The sequence below is a fragment of the Lepus europaeus genome, chromosome 9 (genome assembly GCF_033115175.1).
Source record: "Lepus europaeus isolate LE1 chromosome 9, mLepTim1.pri, whole genome shotgun sequence".
Classification (NCBI taxonomy): domain Eukaryota; kingdom Metazoa; phylum Chordata; class Mammalia; order Lagomorpha; family Leporidae; genus Lepus; species Lepus europaeus.
Window position 1 is genome coordinate 23,439,526 of NC_084835.1, and position 14,199 is coordinate 23,453,724.

Here is a 14,199-nt window from a genome sequence, read left to right on the forward strand (position 1 = left end):
CTTCCCCCGCCCCCGCTCCAGGCAGGGCGAAAATGCGGACCGCACTTTGCTGCGAGGGGAGGGGGCGTGCCGACCCCGGAGCGGAGGAGCTCCCGGCGGGGTCTGCCTTCGCGGTGCTGCTGTCGTCTGCTTCTGCGTTGCGGGGTGGGGGTGGGGGTCTGCCCTGGGGAGAGTACGGCCGTGCCTAGGGTTCACCCAGCTCGCAGGCCCGCTGCAGACTGCGGCCGGAGGTGCAGAGAGGCCGAGCTGCGCCCGAGCGCGGGCGGCGCCGGAGCGGCACAGCATCCCCAGGCGCCGTCTCCTAGTGACCGCGGGGCGCGCGGGCTCGGCGGCTGTTGCCCCGGCGACTGCGCAGCGCGGGCACCCCCGCGGCCCCTCCCCTGGGCGCGCGCGCGCGACCTGGGCGCCATGGCGGCGGCGGCGGCGGCGGCGGCGGCCGCTACGGGCCCGCAGCGGCCTGAGGCCGCGAGTCCGCGGTGGGCGCCGCCGGGGCCTGGCGACGGCGAGGACGCGCCGGTTCGGCCGCTGTGCAAGCCCCGCGGCATCTGCTCGCGCGCCTACTTTCTGGTGCTGATGGTGTTCGTGCACCTGTACCTGGGCAACGTGCTGGCGCTGCTGCTCTTCGTGCACTACAGCAACGGCGACGAGAGCTCCGACCCCGGGCCTCAGCGCCGCGCCCAGGGGCCCCCGCTCGCTCCGACCCTGGGCCCCCTCACCCGGCTTGAGGGCATCAAGGTGAGGACCCCCGCCGCCGTCCAGGGCCTGTGGGGCCGAACTGGAGGGGACCGGGCTCAGCCCGGGGCGCCCACCCGGGGCGGCTCGAGTCGGGTCCCGCGCGCGCGCCCACTCGCTCGCCCCTCTGCGGCGCTCCGGGACGCGGCGGCCTTGCCCTGACGCCCTTTCCCGTAGGTGGGGCACGAGCGTAAGGTCCAGCTGGTCAGCGACAGGGAGCACTTCATCAGAACCCTCAGCCTCAAGCCGCTGCTCTTCGGTAAGTCCGCCCACGCTCCGGGAAGGGCCGGGGGCTGCGGCCGGGTGGCCAACTCGGGGCTCCTGTGGACCACGTGACTCGTGTTTTGAAAATGGCTGCTTCAAAGGAGCCCTTTTATCGGTCCGGAAGATGAGCCCAAGCTTCGCGGGGCACCCTCCCCACCCCGGCTCAGCCCTGCGCCCGCCGGCCCTTCCTCCCTCGCAGGGCCAAGCGGTGTGGCCCTGGAGCGAGCGTGTAATCTGCAGTGAAACCATCTTTGGACATTGAGTGTGGCGTTAATTCGGCCATCTAGAAGGGGGGGGGGGTCATTGATAACCGGGTCCGGGTAGTTATCCCACTCCCCAAGTACATCTGCGGTCTGAGAGGAGGGGTCTGCCCCAGGGCGGCTCCCTCTGTGCCCCCAGCCTGCCCCAGCGTTTGCTGCCTGTACCCTGGGATTCTCTCACAGTGAGCAAAGCCTTGCAGAGTGGCCCTGTTGGGAGCCACGTGTCCCTGTGGTCATTTCATTCAGTTCTTAAACCCACTCCGGGAGGTGGATGTAGATCCCACCCCAGGGCCGGCGGGTGACAGTGAGGCAGGGGGAGCTTCAGAGGCATGGCAGGGCTCGCAGAAGTGAACGTTCGAGCCCAGGCAGCCTGCCTCTGGTGCCTGCACACAAGCCACAGTGCTGGCTGTGAGGACCCCAGAGCCCTTCGAAGACCACCCGTGTCATCAAGGTGAGAGCACCAGCCCCACGGACCTTGCCCTGAGTAAGTTCATGCATCCCAGCGCGGGGTACCCATCCTCGTGAACCCCGGGGTCCCTCCTGGCTGCTGGTGGGTGGAGAGGGTAGGCAGGGTTAGGGAGCAAGGTGGGGCCAAAGCCGGGCACTTAACTCCCTGCTTGTGGGCTGTGCCTGGAGCCGTGAGGATGCTGCACACACACGCCGTTTTTGAGGAAATCACTTATGCTGTCAGTTCTGCCCTAAAAAGCAGTGGTTGTTATTATGCTTGTAAATACTTATTTGCTTGAAAAGCAGAGTGACACAGAGAGAGAGAGTGGGAGTCAGAGAGGGTGAGGCAGAGAGAGATCTTCCATCCACTGGTTCACTCCCCAAATGCCTGCCACTGCTGGGCCTGGACCATGCCAAAGCTAGGAGCCTCTGACATGGGAGCGGGGACCCAAGCACTGGGGCCGTCTTCACTGCTTCCCCAGGCGCATCAGCAGGGAGCGGAAGCAGAGCGGCTCAGGCTCGAACCAGGGCTCCGGTATGGAGCCACAAGGGGCAGCTTAACCACTGCCCCCCACACCGGCCCTGTTGTTTTTTCTGCTATTGCATAACATGGAGGTCTGCTAGGCACCATTTTAGGTGCTGGAAGCATAGCATTGAACAAGAAAAGGAAAAAAAAAATGGGGCCGGGGGAACCCAACAAAACGAAACCCCTGAAGCTGACATTGAAATGAGGAAAGAGACAATAAACAAATGCAAGAGTGAGCAAACCCCGGGTGCCAGATGGTGACACGTGACTGCATACAAGCAAGGCAGATTTCCCTGGAGTTGAACTCTTCCTAGGGTAGTCAGGATGGGCTTCCCGGAGAAAGAGACTTGAGCAGGGCCCCGTGGGAGGCCCGGGGTCAAGGCACTGGCCGGGAACGGGAGCAGCAGAGGGAATGGCTCTCACCTGCTGCACGCTGCGCTCCTCCAGCCCTGCTTTCTCCCTGCGGCCTCCTTGGGTCCCTATTTAATTCAGCTGCGTGTGAGGAGGAGTGAGCCATGGGACCAGAGACCCCTAGCGTGCGGCTTGTCCTGGAAAGCAGGAAATTAGAACTGAAGAGCCCAAGAACAGATGTAAAGGAAACAGGCAAGAGCTGGCAAAAGGCGAACTGGTTCTGGTGACGCCAGCAGATGGGCAGCTGTGCCGGGAACTCTCCCAGTCTGCCGTCCTCCTCTCCCCCAGCACGCTTTAGGCACAAGGCAGCTGGTGGACACGGCGTCCCAGGTTTTACCCGGCAAGCGCTAGGGCTTGCTTGCTGCTTGGGGCGATGAGGTGATGACAGGTCCAGCTGTAACAGGGGAGCTGCGGGGTGGACGGGGGCTGTTCAAGGCAGGGCGGTTCCTGACTGCCATGGTGTGGATGAGTCCGAGGAGCAGTGTCTGTCTGTCTGTCTGTCGTGCCTGCCTGCCTGTCCGCCCGTTGATCTGCAGTCCCCACTGTTCTTAACTCCGCAGCTGCTCTTGGCTGGATTCTACCCCAGGGTCCTCCATCTCTGTGGAAGGGAACCCCTCCACTTCACAGCAAAGGCCCCGTGCAACCTTCAGTTTTCTGTCTTTGGGGAATGGCTCCTGTTTCTCACCCTTGCTCCTAAGGCCCCTGGGGACTGGGCCTGAGCTCCCGGCAGATTCTGTGCATCTCCCAAGGATTTGGAACACGGAGACTCAGCCGAGGACCTCACCCAGTTCAGTTCAGTTCAGTAGTAAAGTGCTCTGTTTCTGGGTCATTGTCACCTCTCTGGGGACAGCGTTTCTATGTCTGGCTCTCTGCCCCACCCCACTCACTGCACCCTCATCTGTCCTTAAACAGCAGATCAGATCTCGTCACTCTCTTCCTTAATCTCCAAGATTTCTCATTTCTTTCCTAGGTCTCATTTGGTGCCTCAAAGCCCTTACCTCCGGCCACCACCAGACTCCCCCCGCCCTACGTACTCCCTGCAGATTCTCACACACCACGCTCACTGTTCCCCACGACAAGGCTGAGACCAGGCAGGCCTCTGCTCAGATACACCCTCCTCAGAGACCCCACTTAGACTAGTTTGTTTTGTTTGTTTTAAAGATGTATTTATTTATTTGGAAGGCAGAGTTACAGAGACAGGGAGACAGAGAGAGGCCTTCCATCTGCTGGTTTAACCCAGATGGCCGCAGTGACTGGAGCTGGGCCGATCTGAAGCCAGGAGCCTGCAGCCTAGCCTCCGTCTCTACCACTGCAGCAGGGGCACTGTCAGTGAGCCAGCCAGAATTTTTTCTTTTTGTTTTTTTACAGATTTATTTATTTACTTGAAAGCAGAATTACAGAGAGAGGGAGAGATAGAGAGAGAGAGGGAGATCTTCTATCCACTGGTTCACTCTCCAGATGGCCCCAAAGGCCACGGCTGGGCCAAGAGCTTCTTCCACGTGCTATCCCACATGGGTAGCAGGGGCCCAAGCACTTGGGCCATCTTCTGCTGCTTTCCCAGGCCGTAAGCGGGAGCTGGATTGGAAGGGGAGCAGCTGGGACTCGAACGAGCACTCATGGGTTGTCAGCCTCACGGGCAGCAGCTTTACTTGCTGCGCCACAGCACTGGTCCCTCAGCCAGAGTTTTAATCCATTTTTCTTAACTGTTAAAGGTAAATGAGTCATTGCCATCAGTACACAAAACAATTTATTTAAAAATTGTGACTGCATTGTCATAGGATTCCCAAAGGTATTCTCTTTCAGCTTAACAAACAATGAGGCAGTGACATCAGACTACATGCTTTGGAAAACACTGGAGGCCCCGAGGTGGCAAAGAATTGAAGTTTCTCAGCAACTTGATGCGGTTTTCTGTGGCCCACCTCGCCACACCCTGCCCTGCTATGGGCCCGAGGCTCGGCAGAGCTATGAACTCGGGAAAGGCCCAGCAGGTGCAACTGAGTCTGTCTCGGGCTGCAGAAGCAGCCTCTTGGCAGGCTGCGGGCCTGCACTGAGACGCAGCGTAGGGTGTCTGCCTGTGAGCAGTGGCAGGGCATTGGCTTGGCTCCTGTCCAGGCCTGAGAAGGACAGAAAAATGGTCTCGCCTGCCCAGCACACACGTCTGCGTCTGCCCGTGCCCTTGGCTGGCAGGATGCAGTTCTCATGGAAGCTGGCCTTATACCCTGCTTGAGCCCTGGTCTCTCTGCACTAGGGTTTTAGGTGTATGTGGGGGAGCATACATGGTTTGCGTGGCCACTGCAGAGGCCATGGCTACAAAGTCCCAGCCTCTGCTGGCCAGGGTCAGCCACTATTCTTGGCACTGGTGATGGTGCCACCTGCGCACAGCCAGCTGCAGATTCCGGTGGCCTCTGCTCCAGGCATAGGCTGTGGTTACCAACAGCCGCTGGTCCTGCACCTTCCCGCTCAACACATAGGTCCCTGCGTGCCTTCCTCGCAGGAGGTTGTACACGCACGTGACGTCCAGCTGCAGCGAGCGTCGCAGGGTGGGTGCCAGCTCTGTCGGGGGCAGAGGTCCCGTCTTCAGCACCTCTAGTCTTGAGTCCAGGTCACAGCCCCAGGGGCCAGAGGTTGTACTGTTGCACCAGGAGAGCCTGACCTTCACTGCTGAATGGGATCAAAGGGGTCGGGTGATGAGTTGGGCTTCTGGGGGTCCCAGTCCCCCACTTGGTGCTCCCCCCTGGAATCCGGCTCCCAGGAATGCCACCCCCTTCACATGAGCTTTGTTTTGTTATGTTTGTTTTTGTCGTGTTAGGAATATCCCATAGGTATTTATGTTGTCGCTCTAGCCTGACATAGCACCTGGGTATTCCCTCTTAGGTTTGCACTGAGCCGGGGGCTGGAACGGAGGCACTTGGAAGGGGTGTGAAACGCATGCTACACTCAGGGCTCACCAAAGTCGCTGGTGCAGAACGTGTCTAGGACCTCCTTGGATGAGCCTGCGACCTGCAACTCGCAGTCACGGCAGCTGGCCCGCGGCACTGTGGGGGAGGGTGCAAGTGAGGCAGCGGATCCGCTGGGGGTGGGGGTGGCGGTGGGTGGTCAGCACAAGGCCCTTCTGCTTTGCCCCTCTCTGATACTCCCTTTGAGTCCACCTGCAGCCGGCGACCCCTTTTTATCCGTTTACCTGCTCCCCTTGGAGAATGATTTGAAAGAGGGGGGGATGGGGGAGAAACCATCCGGGAAGCTGTGCAGAGACTCACGTGGGCGATCCAGGCGGGAGCTGCTGGAAACCGCTCCAACACAGAGACCATGGCTAGCAGGGAAGCGTCCACAGTGCAAGATGGCTGGCCAGGGGTAGCCGTAGCAGGCCATGATGGGCGCGCAGCTGGCCTGCACGGCCTCACACAGACTGCGGCACGGGTAGATGACCCTGCAGGAGAGGGCAGCGTAACCATAGGCTGGTCACCCAGATCAGCTGGGGGCACTCTGTGCTCCTAAGGGTGCCGCGAGGCGAGGCACGCTCCACAGTTGCTAGGCAACGACACTCAGGTTGTCTAGCAACAACGCTGCAGCCTGGCTCTCCCTCTGCCCCACCACTCTGTGCTCAGCCCCAGGCCCTGTACTCCTCTCCGAGGCCCCTCTTATCTCCCCAGCCCAGGCTTCTTTCCAGCTCCCCAGTGCACCTCACCCTGCAGCTCTGTGGCCACCTAGCGCCTGCAGGGTTCGGGAGGGCCCTGCGTCTGGCTCTGGAACTCTCTCAAGGGAGAGAGCAGGGCCCTCCCTCTCATCCTGCAAGACCTTCAGGGTCTTGAAATCTCTGACCAGGGTTGGAGGTGGCAGAGAATGCAGGGGCTGGGTCCTTGAGGTCTCAAAGAGCCCAGTCTTGCTGCTACTGACAGGGCCACCCAGAAGCTCTGGGAAGGACCCTTGTTCTGTCACACAGAGGGAGCTGTGGCTCACAGGGTAGGTTAGGCTGGGGAAGCGGAATCGACTTCAATGGCTCTGGACGCTCCAAGAAATGGCCTGCAGAGGGGCATGGGCTCCATCTCTTGTCAGGATCCCTTGGGCAGACAGAGCTTCCATGCCTCCCTGGAGAGACCCCTGAGGCCTCCAGCCTGCCCGCAGGTCGGCCCTTGATGTTCAGGAGCCCTGGACGGGTCATGGGTCCAGACAAGGGTCCAACCCCATGTGCTCACCATTACTTGTCCTCTGCCTTGTCGCTGCTGTGCCACCTGCTTCCCTCTGCCGGAATCACTCTGACCAGACAATCCTCCATTTGCCCCTGCCCCTGGCAGCACCCAGCACCGCTAGGTACTCGGCCAGGATTGGTGATCTGAGCTTCCAGGGCAGGCCCTGACTGAGGAGGGGTCCCTCCACCCCCACACCTTGGAGCCCCCATCATACCTGTCAAGGCACACAGGGGCAAAGAGGGAGCAGAGGAAGAGGCGGGCATCAGGGTGGCACTCCCGGGCAAGCAGGGGCAGCCAGCTGACCGACTGTTGAATGGCCTCAGCTGCTGTGTCGTGGTCCAGCAGGTTGGGCAGCCGCATCTCTGTGTAGCCAATGTCATGGCACAGTGCCATGGCTGGGGGAATGGGCATGCACCGCGTGGGGCCCCAGGGAGCCCCTGCCGCACTGTCACCCCATAGCGCCAGCAGCAGCAGCAGCAGCCACGGCCCTCGCTCCATCATTCACTTTCTCTGTTCTGGCCTCAGTGAACTGTGGTGCGGGGCTTTATAGGGCTGGGCCTGCGCTCCGGGAGGAGGCCCTGCAGGTGTTTGCACAGCTCCCTGAGCTGAGACCCACCTGGCCCGGCCCCCACATGCTGACAGGGCTGTTTGGTTTTGATTAGTGCTCCACAGGGGGCTGCAGAGGCTGGCAGCCCACCTCCACCGGGCCTGCGGATCACCGGCGCCTAATAAACTGAAGAAACCTGGACCTGTGTTTTCTTTTCCTTTTCTGGCTGGCTCTCTTTGCCTTTTTTTTTTTTTTTTTTTTAATTGTATGTGTTGAGCAATCAAGAGGTGACTGTTGACCAGCAGCAGGGCTGTCTCCTCATGGCTGTTTGCACACCCTTCCTGGGCGTGCTGCACATGGGGGCTGTGCAGGCCCGGAGTGGGAGAGGGTGTGTGGCGGCGTTGTCCTGCCCTCGGCATCACATCCAGGATCCCATGTTCACCCTGGAAACTGCATCTGGTGGTGAGCATGGGTCCTGGAGGGTAACGGCCTGCGTGGCTCCACCCGGCGGCTGCCCTCTGCTCTCTGGCTTTCTCACCCATAGGCAGGGTGGGTTCTTGGGCTCCCAGGATGAGTGAGGTTCAACGAGCTGATGTATACGAAGCGCTCCGAGCAGTGCCTTGGGCGCAGTCTCTGCTGCCTTGGTTTCTGCTATGCCCTGGGCTCTGGTTTCTGTTAAGAACGGCTGTCATCCTGGCTCTGGGCTGCCCTCTTCCTTCTGCTTGGCAGTGACTGCTGGGAGTGTGACTGAGAGAAGGGCAGACCGCGCAGCAGGCGGCTGTGCCTGTGGCCCTTCCTCTAAGCAGGTCCTTTGTAGACCTCCTGTCCCCCAAGGAAGTCCTGTGTTCCAGGAACAAGAGAAGGAAGCAAGACCCAGGCTCCAGCCCTGGAAGTGCTAGCATGGGGGCTCCCCGAAGTGTGAGGCTTGAGTTCCAGCTTCCCCAAGCCTGGAAGCCGCATCTGCATGCTGTGCCTTGGGTGTGGGCACCCAGCCCCTGGAGCCAAGCTGTAGGCTTGTGACTTTTACGCAGGGGTACCCACTCATCTCCATTTGTGCCACAATGAATGGGGAAAGCCAAGGACAGCCAGGGCATCTTCTCAGAAACCACAGTCTGCCAAAAAACAAAAGCAAAGAGATACTCTGAGTTACCCCCTGACCTCTCAGCCCTGGTCAGGTGACCAAGCTCCCACTCGTGCAGAACGGAGGGCAAGGCCCTCAGACTGGCCTAAAGCATCCGATGTCCTGTGCTTTGTTTTTATCTGAATAATGCTAAAAAGCAAGAAAGCTAAAGCAAGAGCCGTCATCGCCCCTGTATTCCCAGGAAGAAGCAGAGGTCAGCAGCCCGCATCCAGCATAGCTCCCGCTTGCCCCCAGGTCTCCCCTGGGAAACGCGCGCCGCCGTCATCGAGAGGGGCCCCACATCGCAGACACTGGCCAGCCTTTGCAGGACGGCTCAACTCTGACCGCTCCAAGGCTGTGTGAAGTCCTCCCGACCTGGGGGCCTCCGGGGGACGGGGAGGAGGATCCTGGGCGCACCAGCGTCCTGGCTCAGCCCTGGCCTCACCCGCCACCTCTCCTGGCAGAAATCCCCGGCTTCCTGAGTGATGAGGAGTGTCGGCTCATCATCCACCTGGCCCAGATGAAGGGGCTGCAGCGCAGCCAGATCCTGCCCACCGAGGAGTATGAGGAGGCCATGAGCACGCTGCAGCTCAGCCAGCTGGACCTCTTCCAGCTGCTGGACCAGAACCGCGATGGTCGCCTGCAGCTCCGTGAGGTTGGGATCCCGGCATCCCACGGGGTGGGAGTGCCCGGATTTACCTCTGTGGCGACCACGTCATTTGTCCAGCTCGACCTTGTCCCCAAGAGTCAGACGCCACTCCAGGCTTGTTTGGGCATACCCTGGCCTCAGGCCCAGGGTCTCCCCTCCTCCACGGGACCCCAAGCATGGCAAGAAACGCCACCTGGACATGGTGGAGTTTATGGCCACAGTGTGGAGCGGCTAATATCTGTGGTCTGCATTGCTTGCTGCCATGGCCGGGGCCCCACAGAACACCTGGTGGACGGGATGGCCACTCTGAAGTGGCCTGCAGTCTGCATTTCCTCTGTCTGCCCTTCACACCGGGCTTCTGAGAGGAGACTGGGGGGTCACTCTCACCCCACTGAGCCTGGTCTTCCTCAGGGGCCTGGGTGCCCTGGCCAGGACTCCCCCAGCCCCACGTGTGCCTCCTGCACAGGCAGGCCCTGAGCAATCTCCCCCGCCCTGGGATTTGTGAATGTGACACAGTCTCCTCCATTCTGCCTCCAGGAAGTCAGCCGTGCTCCCTGTGGGGGCTGGAGATGTCCCTTGGGCCTCTTGACCCTCTTCCTGGCCTCCTCCCCAGACACCTCTGGACCACTCTGCTTACCCTCGCGTTAGTCCAAGGACCTTGGCCGCTGTCCTGTGTTCGCACCCACGCCTGCCACCTCAGCCCTCAGCTCTACAGCAGGAGGAGGACCATCGGTGCCCTGGTAGCTCTCCACCGCTGGGCTCGCCCCACTGAGGGACGCTCTTGTGCTTTAGGTCCTGGCCCAGACTCGCCTGGGAAATGGACGGTGGATGACTCCCGAGAACATTCAGGAGATGTACGCCGCAATCAAGGCTGACCCCGATGGTGACGGTGAGCTCACACTGCTCCGCGGCTCTGTCGCTGGGAGCTGCCCGTCCACTCCCAGGTGCCTGGCCCTTCTCCCCAGCTAAGCAGCCCCTGCGCCCAGCTTCTGTGGTGGCCAGAGCTGAGGAGATGAGGACACAGCCTAGCCCCCGGCTTGGGAAGCAGGTCGTGACAGTCTAGAAGGCAGACCATGGAGACGTTTTGGACTTCATCAGAAAAAAGTCTAGAGTCCATGGCATGGGTGTAGGGCTGCTAGTTGGCAGAGGGCAGAGTGATGGAGTGGCAGCAAGGGGACAGTTCGGCCTCTGAGCTTGGTTCTTCACCCTGCTGTACCCCATGCCTCCAGCCAATGTCGGGTCTGCTCCCACGACCTCCCTGCTGCAAGCTAGGGCTCTTTGGCCTGCCTTTGGTGTTTTCATGCCCAAGCACCAAAAGTGGTAGTGTTGCTAACGTTGCTGACCGCTGCAGGAAACGGAGCTGTCATGCAAATGGTCCCCCCTCTGCTAACAACACCGAGAGGTTTCTGAGGTGCCGTGGTCAGCACCCTCATGCCTGAATTCTGGACCAAATGAAGAGGAAACAGCAGTCAGACAGGACTTGGAAGGATGGCCTTTTGGCTGCTGAACCCAGAGTGAAGAAATAGTTGGGCCCTGTGGCTGGAGGACTGTCACCCTGCTACTGCCCCCAGTACAGGGCTGATGGCAAGCCCACAGCCCTTGAATGTCCCCTTTCTCAGAAGAATCTGGGCCAAAGGGTGGCAAGTGTCTTCCTTGGGCCAGCCAGGATGACGTGGAACAAAGCACCAGCTACTCTTCCAGACCCCCAGGGAGATGGAGCCGCTGCTCCGTGGTCCAGGAGACTTCTCACTGGGGGGGAGCAGCCTGGCCTTCTTGGCTAAGGTGGGCTGCTAACTCAGCAGACAGTCATGGCCAGGCTGGCTCCACCCAGACCACGACCTGAGGTCATGAGAGATCCTCAGGAGCTGATTTGCCTGCACTGCCGTGGTGGCCGGCCCCTAATGACGCCCAGGCCTGGCTGTTCCCTCCTGAGTGCTGGACTGAGCCAGGCTCAGGGGCCAAGAGTGCTCGCAGGGGCCCTGGCTGTGTGGCTCAAGCTTCCTTTGGAGACCCTGCTCCGGCCACTCTCATTGGAGTTGGGCTGCTTCTTTTGGGGGTCCAAAATAGCCCTTAAACTGAGAAAACAAACTCTGGGTCTTCCCTGAGAGCCTGGTTCCCCTGGGGTGATGGGGAGCGGGTAGGCGGTGCAGCCTGCCGCCGAGGCTCCGCGGGGCGGGCGGGCAGTGATGGCGGGCGCCCTCTGCAGGAGTGCTGAGTCTGCAGGAGTTCTCCAGCATGGACCTTCGGGACTTCCACAAGTACATGAGGAGCCAGAAGGCGGAGTCCAGTGAGCTGGTGCGGAACAGCCACCACACGTGGCTGTACCAGGGTGAGGGTGCCCACCACGTCATGCGTGCCATTCGCCAGAGGTGAGCCCCTGGGGCCGTCCTAGCTGGGGCAGGGCCTCCCCAGAATCCTTAGCCCCAGCCGAGAGGACACAACTGATTAAGCAGCCTGGGATTAAGTTCCACTTGTCAGACCAGGATGGGGGCCCTCTGAAAGACAGGCAATTAACAAAGGCAAATTAGTCTGAGATGTGGGCAAACAAAATACATGAGATTAGGAAGAAATCATTTGTTCTTTGCTAATTGGAGAAGGGACCCCCTTATCTCTGCCCACAGCACACCTGCCCCTGAGCAGACAGGGGTTTTAGATAAATACCCTCCTTCCTAGGGGGAGGGCCTCAACCCTCCCCGTCTGCCAGTTTAGTGGAAATCTCATCTGTCCCACCTGGTGGACGTCTCTGGCACGAGTGACCGCTTCCCGATCTCACAGGGCCAGGGCCAGTCTGAGATGGCTCGAGGGGGCTTCCAAGGGATGCGGGCAGGGGCAGAGCTCATGGCAGGCCCCGGGGCCCACCGTGGAGGGCTCATTCAGGCCACCGCTGTGCATCAGGCTGTGCACCTGAGTGCCTTCTGCCTGTCAGGGTGCTGCGCCTCACTCGCCTGGCGCCCGAGATCGTGGAGCTCAGTGAGCCGCTGCAGGTCGTGCGATATGGCGAGGGAGGCCACTACCATGCCCACGTGGACAGCGGGCCCGTGTACCCGGAGACCGTCTGCTCCCACACCAAGCTGGTCGCCAACGAGTCCGTCCCCTTCGAGACCTCCTGTCGGCAAGTACCCTGCGGGCATGCCCCTCAGCAAAGGGCCAGGAGAGTACTGGGTTAACCTGGTCCCCCCCAGGTCGCTTAGCAGGTGCCAGTCATCATGGCCACCTGAGGCGGCCTCACAGGCTGAAACCTGTGCCCAGAGTTCTGAAACAAGGGCGAGGCTGGGCCACCAGCTCTTTCTGTGCCCCGGCCCAGGTGTTAACCTCGACTCCTCTGCCACATCTCAGCTTCGCCCTCTGCAGCCGTGCCCCCTCCCCTGCCAAGCATGAAGGCAGCTCTCTCCTCTTGGCGTGGCTGTGCTGGCTCAGGTCTTCTACTAACTTGCCTGTCCCAGCTGGGCCCTTGCTCAGGGCCCGGCAATTTAGCTAAATGCACCTGGAATCTCGGGCCCCCCAAAATACCGGGACACACAGCAAATGAGAGGGTGTGTGGGAAGAAGGAGGGGCTAGGGACATCTCGGCAGTGGCCTGCCCTGCTGTCACCCATCCCCACCTGTCCCTGTGGCTCCTGGGAACCAGGGCAGCGTATCCTGCCCACAGGTAAGCCCCAGGGAGCATCCACAGCTGAGGACCTGCTCAGCAGCCCCCCTGCCTTACAGCTACATGACAGTGCTGTTTTATTTGAACAACGTCACCGGTGGGGGCGAGACCGTCTTCCCCGTAGCAGACAACAGAACCTACGATGAAATGGTAAGGGCCAAAGGGCCGTCGCTTCTGTGCACTGGCAGTGCCTTGCAGTACAAATGCCTCTGGGCTTGGGATGAAGGCCCAAGTGGTCCTCGGGGCATATCCTGCTGGTTTCCCTCTGGCCACCTGTCCTGGGCTCCTGGCCGTGTGGCGGGGGCAGCTTGGAGACCCAATACTGCACTGCCCACAGAGTCTGATTCAGGATGACGTGGACCTCCGTGACACCCGGAGGCACTGTGACAAGGGGAACCTGCGTGTCAAGCCCCGACAGGGTACTGCAGTCTTCTGGTACAACTACCTACCTGACGGGCAAGGTGAGAGCCTGTGGCCAGCCAAGGGATTCCTGAGCAGCTTCCCCTTAGCCAGCTCCCTGCCCCGCCACGCCATCCTGGAATGCTGTTTCTGGCGGCCCTCCAAGTGGTTTGCTGTCCTTGTGCCTCCCAGAGGACTCCTGCAGGCTGCCCCAGCTCCGAGTGGCTTCTCCGGTTAGCACAACCCTGTCCTTCCCTTGATGCTGCAGCCTTCCTTGCTTGGAGCTGGGCACTCAGGCTGGGAAGGTCTGTGGACAGCCCCCGCAGCTAGGGCGGCAGTTTCAAGGGGTGAGGTGCTGGCCCCCAGGTGTTTGCTAGCCAACCCGTACAGAGCCGTGCCCACCCTTGCCCTAAGCCTTGTTCCTTTGCCCCAGCCTGGAGTCCCTCCCAACCCCTCGCTGGCTCACGGCACCCCTCTCCTAGGTTGGGTGGGCGACGTGGACGACTACTCGCTGCATGGGGGCTGCCTGGTCACGCGCGGTACCAAGTGGATCGCCAACAACTGGATCAACGTGGACCCCAGCCGGGCGCGGCAGGCGCTATTCCAGCAGGAGATGGCGCGCCTTGCCCGGGAAGGCGGCGCGGACTCGCAGCCCGAGTGGGCCCTGGACCGGGCCTACCGCGATGCCCGTGTGGAGCTCTGAGGGCAGGGTCGGCCCTGCCGGCCAAGGTCAGAAGCCGGCTTTGCCCCCTGTCCTGCTACAGACTAAGGGTCCGGCCCACGTCTTGCCCCATCCTCGCCTCCACCCGCGATGACGGCGCAGTTCCTATGCCCATTTATTTATTATGTACAGATCCCATGCTGCCCTGTCAAATAAAACCACACGACCTCGGGGCGCAGGGCTCACAAGCACCGGGTGGGCGGGAGGGAGCGAGGCCAGGCGGAGCTGGCCGCCAGCTGCGAGGGCTCCGCGGGCGTCACGTGAGGGGGCGGGCGAGGGCGGCCCCTC

General features: G+C 61.0%; 1 protein-coding gene across 1 annotated transcript; it reads left to right on the forward strand.

Moving 5' to 3' along the window:
- Positions 1-408: 408 nt before the first annotated feature.
- P4HTM (prolyl 4-hydroxylase, transmembrane) lies at positions 409-14,079 on the forward strand. Its single transcript, XM_062199950.1, has 9 exons — positions 409-735; positions 910-991; positions 8,959-9,149; positions 9,936-10,032; positions 11,350-11,512; positions 12,070-12,255; positions 12,851-12,941; positions 13,129-13,252; positions 13,673-14,079. Exons 1-9 carry the CDS (start codon positions 409-411, stop codon positions 13,891-13,893), a joined length of 1,482 nt encoding a protein of 493 aa, XP_062055934.1. The 3' UTR covers positions 13,894-14,079.
- Positions 14,080-14,199: the final 120 nt, after the last annotated feature.